Source organism: Neofelis nebulosa, chromosome 9 (genome assembly GCF_028018385.1).
Source record: "Neofelis nebulosa isolate mNeoNeb1 chromosome 9, mNeoNeb1.pri, whole genome shotgun sequence".
In the NCBI taxonomy this organism is placed as follows: Eukaryota; Metazoa; Chordata; class Mammalia; order Carnivora; family Felidae; genus Neofelis; species Neofelis nebulosa.
The window spans coordinates 125,439,188-125,460,334 of record NC_080790.1 but is presented as its reverse complement, the minus strand read 5'-3'; the positions used below and the strand labels follow the sequence as shown (position 1 = coordinate 125,460,334).

Sequence of the window (21,147 nt, the reverse complement as noted above, 5' to 3'; positions counted from 1 at the left end):
GAATTAATATCCAAAATATATAAAGAATTCCTGTGTCATAGGATGGGACAGGATGCGAAAACCATGTCCTTTGAAGACTAAAGAACCAAAGGAGTTCCGGGCTGGCTGTTGGGGATGAGGAGAGGGGCAATGTAGCAGAATGGTCAAGGCCACTGCCTTCCATATATCAATGCTACTATCAATCACAAAGACCTTGTGAAAATTATAAGCTCTTCAAGCCTTATTTGCTTCATCTGCAAAATAGGAATCAATAATAGGACTTGTTAATCAATTGCTTTGTGGAGCAAATGTGATAAACCTTATAACCTGGCAGATAGTTGCCTATCATGTAGTTGTGTTACTTAAGTCAAAGTACTTTATGTCGGAAAAGATGCTTCTCTCTTCTCATAGCCCCAGAAGACAAACCAGGACCAACAGACGAATGCTACAAGGAGAAAGGTTTGTGTCCAGAATTAGGATTTTTCTACCAGATACAATAGTTCTAGCAGGAGAAAAGCTGCTTTATTAAGTAGTGAGCGTCTTGTCATCGGAAGCATCAAGCCCAAGCTAATTGACTACCTGTCAGGAAGTGCATCTATCCTGGATATTGGGAAGTACTACCTATCCTGGAAAGGATCCCAGTAATCAGTCAAAGGTTGAATCAAAGTAGCATCTCTCAGGTGCAGAAGTCTTAACTAAAATTCGATCAAAACCAAACTCATGTTGGAAAAACTGGGTCTCCCCATGCAACGAATGAAACTGGACTCCTAGCTTACACCATATATAAAAATTAACACAGAATTGATTAAGACCTCAACATAAGAGCTAAAATTATAAAACTCTTAGAAGAAAACATAGGAGAAAATATTCACAACACTGGATCTAGCAGTGATTTCTTGGGATATGACACCAAAAGCACAGGAAACAAGAAAAAATCGATTGACTGGACTACATTGCAATTAAAAGCTTTTGTGCACCAAAGAACACTATGAATGGAGTGAGAGAGTAATCTGTGGAACAGGAGAAGATTGTTGTAAATCACATAGCCGGCAAGGGGTTCATATCCAGAGTATATAAATTCCTGCAACTCAACAACAATAACAAAACCAGATTTTAAAATGGGCAAAGGATGTGAATAGACATTTCTTCAAAGAAAATATATGAATGACCAAGAAGCACATGAAAAGATGCTCCATATCACTAATCATGAGTGAAATGCTAATCAGTGCAAAACCACAATGAGATACCACTTCATACCTGTTAGAATGGGTAGGATAAAAAACAACAAACAGATCATAACAAGCGTTGGTGGGTATATGGAGAAATCAGAACCCTTTCAAACTGCCAGTGGGAATATAAAATAATGCAGCTACTATGGAGGGCAGTCTGGCAATTCCTTAGAAAAAATTGAAACTAGAATTATCATTTGATTCAACAATTTCACTTCTGGGTATATACCCAAAGGCATGGAAAGCATGGTCTGGAAGAGATGTTTGACACTCATTTCATAGCCAGCGTTATTCACAACAGCCAAAAGGTAGAAGCAACCCAACCATCAAGCGACAGATAAACAGGAAAACAGGAAAAATCACATGTGATATATACATATAATGGAATATTATTTAGCTTTTTTTTTTTTAAGTTTATGTATTTATTTTGAGAGAGAAAGCAGGGAGGGGCAGAGAGAGAGAGAATCCCAAGAAGGCTTGAGAAAGTTATTTTGAGAGGGGAGGGGCAGAGAGAGAGAGAGAGGGAGGGAAAGAGAGAAGTGGGGCTCACCTGAAGTGGGGCTTGAGCTCGCCCAATGTCAGACACAAACTCATGAACTGTGAGATTGTGACCTGAGCCCAAGTCAGATGCTTAAGGACTGAGCCACCCAGGCACCCTGGGGACTTTTTTAAAATTAAACTTTTAATTTTGGTATAAATGTGGATTCACTCACCTGGGTTTTAAAAATATATATATTTTTTAATGTGGCTACTAGAGGTAGAAAAGTGGAACAACATACAGAGCCTAGGAACAGGTCTGCATATATTTGAAAATGAGAGACAAAAGGAAATTGCATTGCATGTCAATGGAGAAAGGATGTCCTGGTCAAAAATAGTTCAGGGCCAATTGGTTCTCCGTATGAAGGAAAATAGAATGGCATCTATTTTGTACCGCACATAAAAATCGGTTCCTATGGGGGCCCCCGGGTGGCTCAGTCGGTCAAGTGTCTGACTCCTGATTTCAGCTCAGGTCACGATCTCACGGTTCATGAGTTCAAGCCCCCTGTGGGGCTCTGCACGAACAGTGCAGAGCCTGCTTGGGATTCTCTCTCTCTCCCTCTCTCTCTGTGCCTCCCTTGCTTGTGCATGCACGTGCGTTTTTTTTTTCTCTCTCTCAAAAATAAATAAACTTCAAAAAATCAATTTCTATGAGTAAACACCTAAATATGAAAAACAAAACTTTAAAACTTGAAGAAAACAGTACGTATCATATCTTTACAATCGCAGGGCACTGCGGGATTTTATGGACAAGATACAATAAGCACAAGCCATAAAGGAAAAGATTAGTAAATTTAACAACCTGATTTATAATTTAACCAGAACGTAACTACCGTGTAACTGTAAACTTCTGTACAACAAAAGAGGCTCTAAAGGAAGTGAAAAGACAAGCTGGGTCTAATCAAAGATATTCTTGGCTAATAGAACTGAAAAAGGATTTGGGTCAGGAAGAAATAGTTCCTGGGGCACCTGGCTGGCTCAGTCTGTAAAGCACGTCAGTCTCGGGGTTGTGAGGTGGACCCTCTCGTTGGGCATATAGATTACTTAAAAATAAAATCTTAAAAAAAAAATAGAAGAAATAGTTCCTTCAAATGATAAGAAAAGGTAAATAATGTAACCGAAAAACGGGCAAAGGATGTGAACAAGTACCCTGACAGTTCAAAGCCAAAGGGCAAAAGAGCCTTTCCCTCTAGTAGTAGGGGAAATACAAGTTCTTATTTCACATCCATCATCTTTCGGGGTGCTCCTGAAACACTGCTGACCGACGTGGCAGTTGGGGGGCAAGATGGAGCGACTTACCAATGTCTCATCACAGTGGAGATGTCCACTGCCTGAGCTCCAGAAATTCCACTCCTACGTGTTATCCTAGAGAAGCTCGCAGCCACAGGCATAAGGATGTTCTTTGTGGCCCTGTTTAAGATAGTGAGAAACTGGAAACAACTCCACTGTCAAAAACCAGAATAAGTACACGTGGGACATTCAGACACAGCACTTTCAATGAGTGACCTCTAGTCCTGCTTGTATCTGCATGGGAAGATCCAAATAGCTCCCATATGAGTGAACAAAAGGAGGTTGCTCAGGGACACGTATAACATGCCGTTTGAATACGTTTTTCAGATATAAATAACATTATCCATTGTTTACGTAGCCACATGTAGTAGAAACATAAAAACATGCCTGGTAATGATAAACGGCGAAAGTTGACCACGGTCACCTCCGAGAGGGGTGGCAGGGGGATGGGATTGGGGAGAGGTACAAGGGGGCTTCAACGCTAAGTATAATATCTCACTTTTCATGAAAAAAAAAATGAATCCAGTGAAACAATGGTCATGCAGCAAGATTTCACAAAACTGAGTGATGGGTACATCGATGTTCACAATGCTGTTCTCTGTACTTCCCTGTGTGTTTGTAATATTTCCTACTTCACAAGAGAAAAGGAAAGGTATTATGAAAAATTAACTTTCTACACATCAGCAATAGACAATTCAAATGTAATTTTTGGAACTTCTTTTTTTTTAGATGTTTACTTATTTGTCAACGTTTTTTTTTTTTTTTTTTTTTTTAATTTATTTTTGGGACAGAGAGAGACAGAGCATGAACGGGGGAGGGGCAGAGAGAGAGGGAGACACAGAATCGGAAGCAGGCTCCAGGCTCCGAGCCATCAGCCCAGAGCCCGACGCGGGGCTCGAACTCACGGATCGCGAGATCGTGACCTGGCTGAAGTCGGACGCTTAACCGACTACGCCACCCAGGCGCCCCTGTTTACTTATTTTTGAGAGAGAGAGAGAGAGAGAGCAGGGAAGGGGCAGAGAGAGAGGGAGACAGGATATGAAGCAGGCTCCAGGCTCTAAGTTGTCAGCACAGAGCCCGATGCGGGGTTCGAACTCATGGATAGCGAGATCATGACCTGAGCTGACAGACGCTCAACCAACTGAGCTGCCCAGGTGCCCCTCAGATGTAATTTTTAAAAATCACACTATTTAAAATATCTGAAAAAAGTATTATTATTTTTTTTTAATCTAGGCATGTATCTAAGCTATAGCATTTCTCTGCTTGGGGAGCAGGGAGAGCTTTACTGGATGTTAATGGTCAAGGGGCTCTGATGAACCACGTGGGCACAACAGAGGTATCTGTTGAAGACACACTGTCATATGTTAAGGGCTCTGAGAAGTGTTCTGTACTGAAATGTGCACAGCTCTCTTCGACCCAGCATTTTTCAGACATTTAACAGTAGAATCTTTCTTGTCTGAGTGGCCTTGGGAAGGTCTGCCCTAGTGACCTCCACGGTCTGCCTTCCTAGTTTTGCCCGTGCCACTAACTTGCTGTAGACTTTTGGCCAAATCACCTTTCCTCCTGGAGCTTTGGTTTAAGATATTAAATGGGTGTGTGAAGATGAGACTCTTAAGATTTCTTACCTGTTTCCAGATCCAATGCCCCCCGTTGGAGCCCCGTGTTAGGGTGACATTTCCACTTAATTTTAGCCCTCCTCTCTCTGTTAACAAATTTATTATTTTTAAAGCAGGTTCGTGGAAGGAGAATTATGAAAATGCACCAAGGCAAAATAAAAAATGATTAAAATTATCCCATATTGCCACTACGGGCCCTTTTTCAAAGGTATGATGAAAGCAAGCATTTATGGGGCACTTCTGTGCAAAAGCACTGTGCTAGGGTAGGTCTGTTCTTATCCTCATTTCACAGATGAGCAGACTGAGGGGCAGAGAGGTACTGTCACCTATCTAAGGCATGTGGCTTCCATGGCTCTAACCCAAGTCTTCCTGACTCTGCAGCACAAGTTCTCAGCCACTACCAGACAAGGTCGCCCCATGGGAAGGGGGTCTTCATGACCTGCCAAGATTCCTTTTTCTTCCTGCTTCCTGAGTCCTTCAGGGTTCTCTCATCTCCCCAGGGGAGCTGTGGACATTATCTCTTCCAAAAACAAAGTCTGTGCCTTCACTATAGAAGGACCTGTGTCCCTCCCCCAAATCCAGTCTACCTTATCTCTGGAAAAACTATGACTTGCCCTAGAGAAGGGGGAAAAATAAACTCCTCCCCACCCCAGCTCCACCCCCAAAGTCACTGGATTTGGGGTAAATTCAGCAGGCTGGAGACGGAAGAATGGATGTGTAATGAAGTTTCAAATTGACTATTGTTTTATGTGAATGTCTGATAAAGAAAACACAATGGCCGCCAGATGGGGGCTAGGAGGTGAGATTTCCCAGGTGGAGAATTCTAGAAGACAGGCCTGGAGTTCTGGAGCCAGGGTCCTCCAGACAGGCAGGCAACAAGGGTGGGGACACCAGAGATAAATGTAGGCAGGGGAGAAGAGCCAGCCAGGGACACCAGCCCAAGTGGTTTGGCTAGGACTGGTCTAGTCAGCATGGGACATGGAGGCGGGATGAGTTAGCAGTGAACTCGGCCACTCCTATGGCATCCAAAGGGCTAGAACAACACTGTTAAACGGAAGTACAATGGAAGCCACGTATGTAACTTTAAATGTTTCAATAGCCACATTAAAAAATGGTACATCTATAAAACAGGAGATTGTTCTCAGAAATAATGAGCTTTTGCTTGGTCAAAGCAATCAGGGGTATCAAACTCAATTGCCCTCAGTGGTATATGGTATATAAGCATATTTCACACTTTGCTGTAGGAAAAACAGTGCAGCAAACAATGTTTTATGTTCACTAGTATAACTTCAGTGTGGGGACATTAAGGAATGGTGGGGACTGCAGCAAGTTAGAGAAAGCACACCCGGTTGAAATTGTTTCAGTGGACTTTTGCCTCGAGGCTATGGGAAATCAGTGTTGCCAGAGCCTCCCATTTTTTGAAAGGGGCAGGAAGTTGGGATTTCTAAAGGTTAGCAGTCAATTCAAATTGTATCAAAAAAATCCAAACTGGCTGGGCTGGATCTCAACCTCTGATCTCCCATGAAACCCTCCACCATGTTTTACAGAGAAGGAAACTGAGGTTCAGAGTGGTTAAATATTTTCCCATCTCCTAACAGAGAACTAACTGTCTCTTCCAGTCATTTCTACTATGTCTCCTAATAACCAGCGTCGACTTTTTTCACTATTCTTTTTGAGAATTTACTAGGTGCTGGGTTCTGTGCTGAACATATGATACCATGAAGGAGGTACTGTTTATGATGCCAGATTTAAAGTTTATTTTGAGGGAGGTGAGGAGGGACAGAAAGAGAAAGAGAATTCCAAGCAGGCTCCGTGCTGTCAGTGCAGAGCCTGACGCAGGGCTTGCACTCATGAAACCGCAAGATCGTGAGCTGAGCTGAAACCGAGAGTCAGACACTTAACTGACTGAGTCAACCAGATGCCCCATGATGCCAGACTTAGAGAGGGGAAACCAAGGCTCAGAAAAGTGGAATAAATTGCCTGAGGTCACGCTGTGGGGCTTGACCCTGCATCTATTTTGATTCCAAGAGTCTAGATGCTCTCTCTGGCTATGCCTCTCCCACCCTACAGCACAGGAACTCAGAGAGCAAGGAGCCTGGGGGTTTTCACGCGGGGCTCCTCCAAAGGGCCTGGAGCGACAGTTCGGCCAGCTTCCTGCACCTCCACACTTACTGTAAGTGCCTCCATGGTATCCTTCCTGGGAATTGGCTTCCGGGTAAGATTTTGTTTGAAGAGACAATGCCACTGCCATTTTATTTGTTTGTTTAAATTTGGAAACCCTGGACCTGCCCTGGTCCCTTGGTTTACAGAGGAGGAAACTGAGACCCAGAGATGGCAAGTGCCTGAGGTCCCTCTCTGCAAATCAGGGACAGAGCAGGGACCAGAATTGGGGCCTGGAGGCCCAGCCTGGGAAGCTGCCCGCTGGGTGTGCCAGGGCCTCCCTCCAGCTCCTCTGGGCTCTGCCCAGGGAAGGGCCAACTGTTCTCTGTCTCACCACAGACTCCGCCCTTCCTCATGCCTGTTTGGATAACTTTTCGACCTGTTCCTTCACAAGCTCTCCCCAAGGTGTGGCTGCCTCTGCTGCTTGTCCCAGGGAATCGTGGGGCCTTGGCCGTGTGGCGGCTCAGGCTTGGCCGGGCCCTCAGCAGACGGTTGTCAAACAGTGGCTGTCTAAGCAGAGGGAGGCCTGTTTACCCAGGGCAGAACCCAGGCAGAGGCTGCAGCTTCCTCCCCATCCCACTGGCCCATCCAGCCCCTCAGCATACTAACTCAGCTGCCCCTGTCTGAATTTGCTCATTCTACAAATATTTATGGAGCACCTACTGTGTGCCAAGCACTGTTTTACATGCTGAGGATTTAGCAAAAGCAACAAGACACCAGATTCCCTGCTCTCATGGAACTTACATTGTAGTGGAGGAGACAGATGATAAACAGATCAATGAATGCACAATTCCAGAGCTGTAGAAGATAACAGGATTGATAGTGATGGGTGGAGGTGGGGCAGTCTTAGATTTGGGTGGTTCAGGAAGGCTGCTCTAAGTGGAAAACTTTTCAGCTAAGACCCAGACTATGAGAAGAAATCCATTATGGGAAGATCCAGGGGAAAGGATGTTCCAGGCAGAGGGAACAGCAAGTACAAAGGCCCTGGGGCAGGGATATGCTTGACCTTATTGAAGGACAGTTAAAAGGCCACCGTGGCTGAACTAGAGTGAGAAAAAGGGACAAAGACAGGAGAGACCAAAAGAGGGACAGCCAAGAAATCAGACTGCATGGGGCCTCTTAGGTTAGGGAAAAGAACTTGGGAGACAGAAAGGTGCTGTAAGGTGTTCAGCAGGGATTTTAAACATGAACCTTAACTCTGCTTTTCCCTTCTGGGGCTTTCTGCCCCAGGGCTCTTGTTTCCACGTACACTTGAAGGTGTTTGAAATAGTGTTTAATTATTCTTTTTTCCATTTTAATTTAATTTTTTTTTCAAAATTTTAATCAAAGCTGTATAGGTGCACAGTTGAAAAAAATAAAATACTCTTACCAAGCTAATAATCAGTAATAGTACTTGTCCACCGACTCGTTCCTGAACCTGATTCCCACCATCCAGAGGCAGCTATTTTAGCTAGCTTTCCTCTATATTTCTACCTATCTTGGTTATACTACTACTTCTCAGTTTTTCAGTCTTAGATGTAATGTGTTAACTTGCTAATAGGAAAGATCCTGTAGAACTATTTTCCCAATTTGGAGATAAGCCTATATTCATCGTTTTAATAACAACGTGGCTGTTATTCACAGCTGATGTCATCTGTATATGAACCAAGAGCTTTTCCTGCACGGTCTCAGTTAATCTTCACAATAACCCTGTAAGATATGTGTTGGCCAACATAACAATCCTTTCACTTTATATATGACATTGGTTGTACCTGCAGAGCTATCCTGAGAGGTAAGCAGAACTGGCATTATTAACCCATTTTTCACAAGAACACATGGAGCTCAAAGTGATATAGTTCTGCCCATCACAGTGGGGGTGCAGTGGTTAACATATAAGTCATCTTCCAGCCAAGATGGAAGGAGCTGGGGTTCCTGTGTGAAGGACATCATACATTTGGGTGTGTTTGTTATACCAGCCAGCATCGCTCTTACTAACGCAATGCCTGGGTTTGAATCCTAGCTCTGCCTCTTTAAGTCTGTGTGGTTTGGGGTAAGTTACCTTTCTGAGCCTTTGTTACCTCTTCTGAGAAATGGGTATGATGGCAGTACCTACCTACCTCAATAGGCAGTTGTAAGAATTAAAGGAAGTGATTTTTACATATTGTTTAGAATGGTGCCTGGTCCATAGTAAATACTATAGACTATCAAATAAATTAGAGCCAGAATATGAATGAGCCAGAACCCATATCTGGGGCCATGTGATGCCAAGTTCAGTATCTGACCCCAAAGTCCTAGGCATTTTTATTTCTCTTTGCAATCTTTACCATATCTACCTGTTACCTGTACTTTATTTACCTGTAATTATTTACTTGATCTTTTTCTTTCTTTTGATGAGTATCTTAATTTTTAAAAGTATATTTTATATTAATGCTTTAATATAAATGCTAGTTATAAACGCTAGTTATAAAATTTTCTAACACACAGTAATATAAACTTAACAAGATTTTAAAATGTTTGTCCATGTACTACCTAAAATCAGCCCCTGTGCCCTGTGGGTACACCTAAGGAAAAGTACACTATTTTTAAGTCTATAAAGAACCTTTGGGAACATTCTGTCCAGTGGCATTTGAACCATTTTGACCATGACCCTCTATACAGGGTGGTAGTCAAAACAGGGACTCTGAAGCCTGACTACCTGGGTTGGAAACTCAGCATCGCCTCTTAATGCCTGTGTCACTTTCACTGAGTGACTGGACCTCTCTGTGCCTCCATTTCCTCATCTGTAAAATGGGAATGACATTAATAGCATCTACTTCACAGGGTCATTGTGAAGAGAAGGAGTTAATATGTGTAAAGCCCTAGAAAGTACTTTATAAAAGTTTGTTATTATCACAACCTTACACACGCATCCATAAACATATATAAATGAAACAAAGTGTTCACACATGCAAAATTTACTCTTGCTACAGGAGATATAGTAGGATGTTTTCTATTATATTTTACTTCATTTTTTAAAACGTGGCCATCTTTGTGAAATTTCACTAATCTGTTTGTGATTAATAACTCATGTTCTTTTCTGTAGGAAACGCTATACTTCAAGGAAAATTTTTGTTTGTTTATGTAATCTCTACACCTAACATGGGGCTCAAATTCACAACCTTGAGATCAAGAGTCACATGCGCCCCTGAGTGAGCTAGCTGAGTGCCCCTAAAAATACTTTTTTAAATAGTACATTTTTATTAAAAGAAAAGGCAAGAAATGAAAGTGAAAGAATGAGCTGATTGTGTGAACAGCAAATGTGCTGAAATTATTTTGTCCAGCATAGTGAGGGGACATTAACAGACTTGGGATCCCTAAAAAGCTTGGACACGCTGATCTATAATTTCTAATGAAGGCTGTTGAATTAAACTCTAGGAATAATGTATCTGCTTAAAATAAAAAAATATCTGCTTCAAAGTCTTTAAAAAAATTACATATTAAAGCAAGAGTCAGTAAACTAAAACCTCTTGGTCAAATCTGGCCCACTGCCTATTTTTGTAAATAAAGTTTTATTGGAACACAGCCACATTCATTCATTTACATGTTGCCTATGGCTACTTACATGCAGCCAGGGTCCTATAACAGCAGAGCTGAGTACTTGCCACAGTTCCTGACCTGTGAAGCCCCAAACATTTCCCATCTGGCCTTTTACAGAAAAAGTTGGCCAATTCCTGTATTAAAGTCACAATTCAAAGCCCTGAAGCTTAAATTAAATCTTATTCTATTTCTATCTTGTTCTATTCTGTTCATAACTCTGGCAAACTTTAACAGTTATATTTCCCCCAACATTGTACTTTGAAAAACGTCAAACCCACTAAAAATTGAAAGAATAGTACAGTGAACACGGACATATCCTTCACTGAGATTCACCAATTGGTAGGTAGCATTCTGTCACATTTGCTTCGTCACTATCTGTGTATCTGCGTATTTTTTATTGAAATATTTGATGTTAAAAATTGTATATTCACATTTGCGATATATATATGACTGTGTGTGCATGTACGTGTGTGTGCACGTGTGTGTGTGTGTGTGTGTGCATGACCCCAAGCCAGAGGTGGCCAGCTGTGTAGCAATAAATTCATGTTCCCCCTTCCATAGTTTATAGAGCTATTCCTGGAAAACAGCTGGCCTACTAGGGACCACACAACCCAGATTCCTCTGCATTTGGCCAAAGTCATGTGACTCATTCTGGCCAATGGAATGTGAGCAAAAATGATAAATGTCATTCTGAGTCAGGGTCACTTCTGGGATCCCTGGATGACTATGTGACAGAGGCAAATAAACTTCTAACTTACGTTTTGGGTTTGTTACATCAGCTAGTGCTGCCCTAAATAATAAACCCAATAAGTTGCATGAGCCTTTAATGGGTCAGGATCGCAGCTTGAAACACACTGGTTCTCTGGCTTTCCAAAAATTTATGAACCATAAATTTTCCTTTCATCACATGTTTCATTCAAAGTCAACATGGAGCTTCTCTGGTTGAACCAGAGGTTGTGGCTGGGGGAGGCTAGGATCCTGGTTCATTTGAACACCCACATTGGCCTCAAAAGTGAACCCTGAGACATCCTTCTGGACTCCTAGGGCTCCAGTGAATAATGTATGATGACTCCTGAATAAGGAACATGCCTCCTTTTCTCAGAAGAGGAGGCAGAGACCCAACAGAAGGGCTTGAGTGGGATCACAAAAAGCTGGCTGGGGCCAGAGCCATTTCCCACGTCTGTGGCAAGGACAGGTCTGTGCCCACCATTTCCACGCCTCCCATCTGCTCCCACAGGCCTATGTGCATGATCTGAGCCCCCAAGAGCATACCCCCCTGACAGGCTCCAGAGGGTATGTGAAGGCTTGGAACTAAGCTTCGTTCTGACTCTCCACCCAGACAATTACATCCTGGAATGACCAGTTACATATCCCTCATTCATTTCAGTTTGTCTCACAGCAGCTAAAAGATGCCTAACACACAGTAAGCATTCCGTCCCTTTCACGTAGTGGGTATATACTCTGCAGATATTATGATAATTAAAATTTATACAGCACTTTCTATGAGCCAGACACTCCCCCTGTTCCACATATAAACCTCCTGTGATTCTCACAGCAATCCTAGTAGGTTGAGGGTCTGACTCTTGATTTCGGCTCAGGTCATGATCTCAGGGTCATGGGATCAAGTCCCACATCAAGATCTGTCTGAGAGTGGATCCTGCTTGAGATTCTCTCTCTCTCTCTCTCTCTCTCTCTCTCTCTATCTCTATCTCTATCTCTCCCCTGCCCCCCAGCTCACGGTCTCTCTCTAAAAAGTAAAGTTAGTGGCGCCTGGATGGCTCAGTCAGTTAAGCATCTCACTTCGGTCAGGTCATGATTTCACAGTTTGTGAGTTTGAGCCCCGCACTAGGCTCTGTGCTGACAGCTCAGAGCCTGGAACCTGCCTCAGATTCTGTGTCTCCCTCTCTCTGCTCCTCCTCTGCTCACGCTCTCTCTCTCTGTCTCTCAATAATAAATAAATAAATGTTAAAAAAATTTTTTTAAGTTAAAAAAATGAATACATAGATGTAAAAAAATAAATAAAAGGAAGAAAGCACTTCAAGTAACCAGAGTCCAGCCTGTTACATAGGAAGGGCTTAAATGGGGACAGATGTCTTTCTTCTTCCCAGGCCCACCCTCATGCAAGAGGAGTGTGAGTCAAAAAGAAAGGGAAGGCATAGTTCCTGCACGTAAGCATCTCAGAATCTTTCATGAAACAATCAGAGAAGTCCCAGAATACTTTCAGAGAAGGGACTGAGCTGCAGTCAAGTGCTAGTAAAATCTGTACAGATTAGGCCCGGCTCTAGGCCTTTGCATATGGTGTCCCCTCCCCTCTCTTCTCCTGGTTGATTCCTACTAAACCTCTGGGTTTTAGCTTCGATATCAGTCCACTCCTCCACGGTCAGGAGGTCCCTGATCTCTTGCCCTCCTCCTAAGTTCCTTTGTGTCCCCATCATGCCCTATCCATCCATATCCTGGCACTCTGTTTTCATTGTGGCTGGGCTGTCTGTCTTCCCCACCCGACTGGGTGCTCTCCAAGATCTGAAGCCACGTTTTATTCTCCTCCATTCCCCCAGTGCCTAACAGAATGCTTTGTTTTCCATAGGTCCTCAGTAGAGGTTTGTTGAAAAAGTGAATAAGTGAACAGTGACAGTGAATGCAGGAGCCTCCTGTGTAAAGACAGGACCCATTCTGGGTACCCATATCCTCCCTTTATAAAATGGCACAAAATAAGACAATGGTTTTCTATGCTGGATCCCAAATCACGTAAGGACTTAATAAAAAATTAAAGATTCTTGGAACTCATCCCAGGAGATCCTGATTCACCAGGTCTGGGGTGGGGCCCCAAAATATGTCGTTGATAAGGAGGTTTTCTATATGCAGTCAGGTTTGTGAACCAGTGAACCATAGAGGCTGAAATTAAATTGAGGTGAAATGGGAAAAGATGTGGAGAGGTGAGAAAAGGGAAAACGATGGGGGAGACTCTACATAGGGAAACAGCCGTGCCTGATATCCGACACAGTCCTACAGTTGGCCAGCCTCTGGCATCCTACCCAACTTTGGGCCCATCAGCCCTTCGAGGAAATGAAGCATCTTCTAGTTTATGATACTTTTCTCCTTCCTCACCTCATCGAATCCTTACGACAACCAACTTTATTTGATGGAGGAAGAAATTCAGAATCAGATGGCGAAGCAAAGTGTCAACCACTTATACAGTTTTCAGTGGGAGTGCCATTTAACCAAACTGCCCCCGACAACAGCCTCTCATCCGGCCTGAGGCTCATGTCGTTGGCCTAATTGAGGTTTGTCGACCAGAGGCCAAAGCGCCCAGTCTCCTTACTTGTTCTGTCCTCAGCACTTGCATATTCTACTAGCCCAGCCCAGCCCAGCCCAGCCCAGCCTATATCATCCATCCAAACACCAATCCATCTGTGCATCCACCCACACACCCAGCTAACCAATTGCTTATTCATCCACTTATCACATTCATCTACATATCTCTCCACCGTCCCATCCATCTACTTACCCATTTATCCATCATCCACCATACCCACCCATCCACTCACCCACCCAGACATCCATTCATTCATCCATCCATCCATTTTCTGATTCATTCATTCATTCATTCATTCATTCAATAAACCTCCCTCAAAGTCAATATAGGTCCAAGTCCTAGAGTATCCTAGAATAAAACAACAAAGATCATACAAATACAGACCTTGCCCTCAAGGAGATTTGAAATGCTTACAAAAATGACAAACTTCCAAAGGACCAAGACAGATAATTAAGGGAAGCTAAGGGGAACTTGTGAAAAGAAAAAGCATAGGAAAGGGTAAGAAAAGAATGAAGCCAGAAGTCTGGGTAGCATACAGATAAGCACACAATAGCATCTTATCCTCATAATTGCTAAGGGCAGCTCCAGATTTGCCTCTGAGCTAGACCCTGGCACCCGAAGCAAATAACCACAGCAGAAAATTCACAGGATATTCAGTTGTGGCAGACATCATGCAGAAGCTATCCCTGCTTCCTTATACCACAGTAGTGTTATATGTCCAGGACACATTGAGAAACGTCTGGAGACATGTTTGGTTGGCACAGCTGATGGGGGAAGAATGCTCCTGGCATCTGATGAGTCAAAGTCTGGAAAGCTGCTAAATATCCTACAACGCACAGGACAGCCGCCACAATAAAGAATCATCTGAGCCAAAATGTCAATAGTGCTGAAGCTGAGAGACCCTCTTATGAGAGAACCCTGATTTTGTTTGGAACAGCATCGTGCTAGACCTCAAGAAAACAGTATCGTTGGTCGAAGCCAGTCTTGGCTTTCCCATTTCTTTCCACTAGAGCCTTGAATTCCCAGCTTTCCTTGAACCAGGGAAGTCTTCTGGGAGGTTTCTGGGGAAATTTTGCTTTTTGATAAAAGAAACAAGTACTTCAAGGAATATCCTCTCCAGCTTCAGGCGCTTGAGGGCAGATGTGATGCCCCGCACCATGCCAGCCACGTTGGGTCTGCACGGTGAGCATGGAGAGAGACAGGAAGGTAGAGCATGGGTCTGGCTGACATTGTTGACGGTTGTCATAGGGTTGTTTCTTAAAACCTCCCTCAGTTCATGCATCCAACAGATGCTTACTGAGCATTTATTCTGTGCCAGTCGCTGTGTGAGACGTGCAAGGCTCGCAGAGTTTATAGTCGAGTGGGGGATACAGAGGCCACAACGCACACCAATGCTGTCTGATCAGAGTCATGATGAGAGCCACAAACCAGAAGCCAGTGTGCCATGAGTGTGTTGCAAGTCCAGGGGAAGGTCAAGTTCACCCAGCATCACCCCACCAAAGATCAGCTCCCTAAAGACTGTCTCCTGGGGTTCAAAGATGTGAGACGGCAGCTGACATTTACTGCATGGTTGCCTTGTGTCAGGCACAACACTGAGCACTTGTGTATTAACTCACGTGTGTTAACTCACGTTATCCTCTCCACAGCCTTACCTGCCATTGCCCCTCCTGAGGCTCTGCTGTGGACCTCGTCCCTTCCCCTACAGCTTACCTCTGCGGTTGCAGCCTTTGGTGGGGGGTTAGTATTATCCTGATTACAGAGCCTAGGAAAAGGGGTTCTCCTCAAAACACTCATTTCTTTTTTCAGAAGGTGCATTTTCCCTAGAGCTTCCTAGTTCATTCAACATGTGGGGCTCAGAGAGGGATAGGCCACACAGCTTTAAAAAAGAAAGGAGGGGGCAGATCCAGGATGCTAACCCAGATTTACTTTATCTCGAAAGCAAGGTCTTTTAGCCACCATCACACACACACACACACACACACACACACACACACACACAAACAAATGCCCAGCTGTCCCAGGACAGCAATGTTCTTTTGTTGATGCTTGCTACAAACCTGGCCATAGGAGCTCTCCTTTCTCTGCCCAGCCCAGATCTGTAGCTTAGTCAAGAGAGTCACAAATGGACTGAAGTCAGATGATTTTTTTTTTTTTTAAAAACAATCCTGAGCTCTAGTTTTCTCTTCTATCCTTGGAGATAACAATATTATTATCTGGAATAGCTGTTGTAGGAATTAAAGTAATAGGCATAGAACGTCCATCCATCCAACCATCTATCCATCCAACCATCCAACAAATGTGTGTTGAACACTTGCTTTGTGGTGAGCACTGCGTACAGGTCGGGATGAAGGGGCATGAGGCCACCCTACAAAGTACATAGACCTGGAATACGTGAGAGGCTGTCAGGTTATATTATTATAGTACTCCCCTGGGAGAAATGTGGGGGGCTTTCTGTTCATCCCTAGCCTCGGCTTGTGGCCTGAGGCCCTCCTTCCGCAGCAGCTGACTATCTGGTCCCTATGCAAGACACAGAATTGTTCTGGCTACAGGGTCAACCAAGTCTTATAATTGTGTTTCAACCTTGGATGGAGCACCTAAGACATGCCTAGCCCTTCAACTATGCTCTCTCCTCTCACTGCACCACCCTCTGTGAGATAGGTCCATTTTCCAGGTGAGGAAATAGATTCAGAGAGGGGAAGTAACTTGCCCAAGGTCATACAGCTGGTATGCGGGATGGATCCCCAGGCTATTTTGGGTTCCTTAGCCTCTGCTCCTTCCACTATAGCACAAACTTCTGTTTGGTGGTGGGTCAAAGAAAGATCCCAGTGGACCAGTCAGGAGACCAGTCCTTGATTCCTTGAGGCCATCTGTCCTCAGCTAATGACAATATTAAACAATATTTGTTGAGTCCTCATCATGTGCCTGGTGCCTAGGGCTTACACCCTTGGTCTCCTTTAGTCCTCTATGAGGGCCTGTAAGACATCCTATCCCCACTTGAAAGAGAAGGCAACTGAGGCACAGAAATGTTGAATAATTTGTCTAAAGTCACAGAACTAGAGCCTGGATTCCAGAGGCCAAACACTATGTGTGTTTGTGTGATTTAAATCTCTTAACAAAACGCACCTAATTTTTAAAAATCCAAAATGTGCAAGAAAAGGTTAAAAAAAAATTGATTGAACCTCCCTCCTCAGAAACACAACTCTGTTACCAGTCTCTTCCTGTCTGTCTACTGGCTTTCTATGCAAATACAAACGTGTGTGTACATATACATGCGAATATCCGTTCTGTTATCAGAATTGTAAAATGCTACACACAGTGCTTCAGTTTGTTTTTTTCACTTAGTGTAACCTGGAGGTCCTTCCCTATCTGCAAACAGATCTGCATTTTTGCTCCTTCAACAATGGGCTAGCATTCCTTGCTAAAGATGCATCACGCTGTGTTTACCCATCCTCTACGTTTGCTGCGTTACCTCCAGTATGGAGTCACCCCAGCCACAGAGCCCAAGCTTTCACCTTTCAGTGACACGTTCTTCCCTGGCCTTGCTAAGTTTCATACATCTAGCAAGAGACCATTCTTTTCCGACGCCCCACGCCCCACGCTGTGTTGCTCGACTTGGCTTCCCTTTGGTGAATTATCCAGAGCTCATCAGAGCGGCCTGACCCGCCCTCCCCCGGGGTCCCATCCGCCTAGACCATGAGCCAGCTCTGTGCTAGGCCCAGCAAGGCTCCGGTAGGCTTCCACTCGTCCCTGGCAAATGGGTTGGTATTTCCAGCCCCGCCCTCTGTGGAATTTTGGAAAGACCCTTGGGACACGTGCCCAGGAAAGCAGTCTCTCTTGGCCGAGGCGAAAGGAGCAAGCCCCTGCGGGGGGGCTCCTACGGCCCCTCCCAGCCCTTCCCAGACCAAATCTGCCATGCCTCTGGGACGTTAGCGAAGCAAGCCACATGCATCCCCTGAGGTTCCTGCCATTCTGGAGGAGACCCTAGAGAGTCGTTGCGTTCCTCGGAAACACATAATGGGGCGTCCCATGGCCTCCCAAACTTGACCACGGTCCTGCCCTGTCCAGTCCTCCCCCCACCCGACCCTTGGTCCCACTCACCATAGGGACTCTCCACTGGAGCCCCGAGGGGCGCGTTCACACTGACCATGGCCGAGCCCACCCAGCCAGAGACGCGGGGGCATGGAGGAGCCGGGCCCCACACACAGCGGCAGCAGGGCCACCGGGAGCCAGTCCACCAGGAAGGCAGTGAGTACAGCCAGCTGCCACCGCCTGGTTATCTTATTGATTCTTCTAATCACCCAAGGTGGGTGGATATGTTAAAGAGTAACCAGTCACTTAGGGAACCTGCGGCTGAGGACTGTCACTGTTACCATGGCAATGGCAACCTGGCCAGATCCGAGGTCCACTTGGGCCCCAGTCCTGCTCTCTGGGGTTGGGGGGCACCTGGAGCCAGATGTAGGGGACATCAGCCCCTCACCCCAACTTGAGGTAAGGGACTGGCCAGGAGGCGATGAGGAGGTGAGAGTCCAACCTGGGTTGGGTTTTATGGCTCCTCATAATGGGTGTGGCATTGTGGCAGGAGGGAGGGGTAGCAGAGAAAAGGAGGGGAGTGGAGGACTGTATTATTGAGCACCTACTGGATGCTGGGAGTAGCACACAGGTATTGCCACATTTAAATTAAGCCTCTGTGAGGAAACTTGAGCCACAGAGAGACGTGGCCTGCCCGTAATCTCACAGCTGGTGACAGAGGAGTTGAGTTAGCATTACAAACCACCGTCTCCCCTTCATCGAATATATATTTACTGAGCACCCACTGTATACCAGGTCCTGTGCTAGACTCCAGGGATACAGAAACCAGCAAAGCAGGCATCAGCCCTGCACCCATGGAACTTGTGGACGACTGGGGGAGATGGGCATTCATCAGACGATAGTAAAGATTATTCAAAGATGCTATGACACAGACCTGATTACAAACCGGTGAGTGTGATGAGGGACGGAGAAACACAAACCAAATGGCAGACTCTGCCCATCCCCTCTCCTGGTCCACTGGTCTCCTTCTTACTCAAAAGGCAACTACTGCTGAAATCTGCATTCTGTTCTCTGACGGCAGAGCCCTCCTGCATCTCAGCTCTCTTGCACGCACACCTGCTCCCTGGCTTCTTTTGGAGCAGTCCCTTTTCTTTTGTTTCAGCACTGTGCCCAGTGGCTTGATTTGGGATTCTGAAATCACCAGCTTCGACAGACCCCTCCATGCCACCCTGAGCTTCTATACTGTTTCCCTTCTCCTGGCTTGTCTAGTCTCTACCTCTATTTCCAATCTTTTTTTTTTTTTTTTTTTTTTTTTAAATTTTTTTTTTTAATGTTTTTTATTTATTTTTGGGACAGAGAGAGACAGAGCATGAACGGGGGAGGGGCAGAGAGAGAGGGAGACACAGAATCGGAAACAGGCTCCAGGCTCCGAGCCATCAGCCCAGAGCCTGACGTGGGGCTCGAACTCACGGACCGCGAGATCGTGACCTGGCTGAAGTCGGAAGCTTAACCGACTGCGCCACCCAGGCGCCCCTCTTTTTTTTTTTTTAATGTTTATTTATTTTTGAGAGACAGCAAGTCGGGAGGGGGGTGCGGTGAGGGGGGGACAGAGAATCCGAAGCGGGCTTTGTGAGGTCAGTGCAGAGCCAGCCCGACATGGGGCTGGAACTCACAAACCGCAAGATCATGACCTGAGCTGAAATCGAGAGTCAGATGCTTAACCGAGTGAGCCACCCAGGCGCCCCTCTGTTTCCAATCTTTTCACTCCTCGCAACTTTTCCTTTCTCATCCTCAGCAGGAGGAGACTACCTCTGCACAGAGAAGAAGCCTTAAACCTGGACATGCCCAAACGCCTCACCCAAATTCACCTGCACCTCCTTCACCCAGATCTACCTGGTCTGCACCTGCCTCTTCCCCCTGCTCAGGAACCCCCCGTGAGCCCATGGGGTTTCTCCTACATATTTGACCTCTCCCTCTTTAGACTTTTAAAATCAACTTTCTGTTGAAAGTATAATTTACATATAATCATATGCACTCTTTTTAGGTACACAGTTTCATGAGCTTCGATAAGTGTATGAACCCATACAGAACATTTCCACGACCCCCCAAAACTTCTCTTTGTTCCTCTGCTGTTAATCCTCCAGCACCTCCCTCTCCACGCAACACTGACCTGCTTTCTGTCACTCTACATTAGATTTGTCTTTTCTAGAATATCATAGAAATAGAATCAGACAGCATTTACTCTTTTGTGTCTGGCTTCCTTTGCTCAGAATGTTGGTGAGATTCACCCACATTCACGGCCCCTGGTACTACCTCCTATTCCACTGAATAGATACTCTGTAACTGGTTCACCCAGTCACAGGCATTGAAGTTGTTGCCAGTCTGGGGCTATTGTGAATTACACAGCTACATATAGTCATGAACAAGCCTTAGTGAAGGCATATGTTTTCATTCCCTTGGTTAAATTTCCAGGAAAGGAATTGCTGGTTGATCAGGTAGGTGTATGTTTAATTTATAAGAAACTCTCAAACTCTCAAACTCACCGAAGCGGTCAGACTTTTGTATGAATACCATTTTGTATTCCTGCCAGTGGGGTAAGAGACCTCCTGTTTGCTATATACCCTTATCGCTGTTTATTGTTGTCAGTCTTTTTAACTTTAACCATGTGAGATGATCTTTCCTTTTGCTTTCACTTGTTTTAAACTAGTTTTTTTTTTTAATGAAAAAAGTAATACGTTCGCGCATTAAAAATGAAAATTGTGCAGGGGTGCCTGGGTGGCTCAGTCGGTTGAGCGTCCAACTTCGGCTCAGGTCATGATCTCGCGGTTCGTGGGTTCAAGCCCCACGCTGGGCTCTGTGCTGACAGCTCTGAGCCCGGAGCCTGCTTCCAGTTCTATTTCCCTCTCTCTCTGCCCCTCCCCTGCTCACACTCTGTCTGTCTCTTAAAAATAAATCAACGTTAAAAGAAATATAAAAGAAAAAGAAAATTGTGCGAACAGCATATGATGAACAATAAGCCCATCTCCTATAATACAAATTCTTGTTTATATTTCCAGAAATTAAACATATACACACGTACACACTGCTGTGGACTGAATTGTATCCTCCCCAATTCCTATGTTGAAGCCCTAACCTCCCAATGTGATTGTATTTGAAGATAAGACCTTTAGGAAATAAGTAAGGTTAAATGAGGTCATAAGGGTGGGGTCTTGCTTTGATAGGATAAGTGTCCTTCCAAGACTGTGGGAGGACACAGTGAGAAGGTGGCTGTCTGCAAACCAGAAAGACAGTTTTCCCCAGAACCCAACTATTCTGGCTCCTGGATCTTGGACTTCCTGTCTCCAGAACCATGAGAAAATCGTTTTCTGTTGTTTAAGCCACCTGACCTATGGTATTTTGTTATGGTAGCCCAAGCTGACTAATGCATAGACACAAATGT

The 21,147-nt window shown here is 44.8% G+C and overlaps 1 protein-coding gene across 1 annotated transcript in view; it reads right to left on the bottom strand.

Annotated features, from left to right (window-relative positions):
* HNF4A (hepatocyte nuclear factor 4 alpha) overlaps nucleotides 1–17,911 on the bottom strand; it is a 56,208-nt gene extending 38,297 nt beyond the window's left edge. Inside the window, exon 1 of the mRNA XM_058685709.1 lies at nucleotides 17,778–17,911. Coding sequence (XP_058541692.1) covers nucleotides 17,778–17,826 — 49 coding nt within the window. The 5' untranslated portion in view covers nucleotides 17,827–17,911. The remainder of the gene's footprint in view (nucleotides 1–17,777) is intronic.
* Between the last annotated feature and the right edge of the window lie 3,236 nt (nucleotides 17,912–21,147).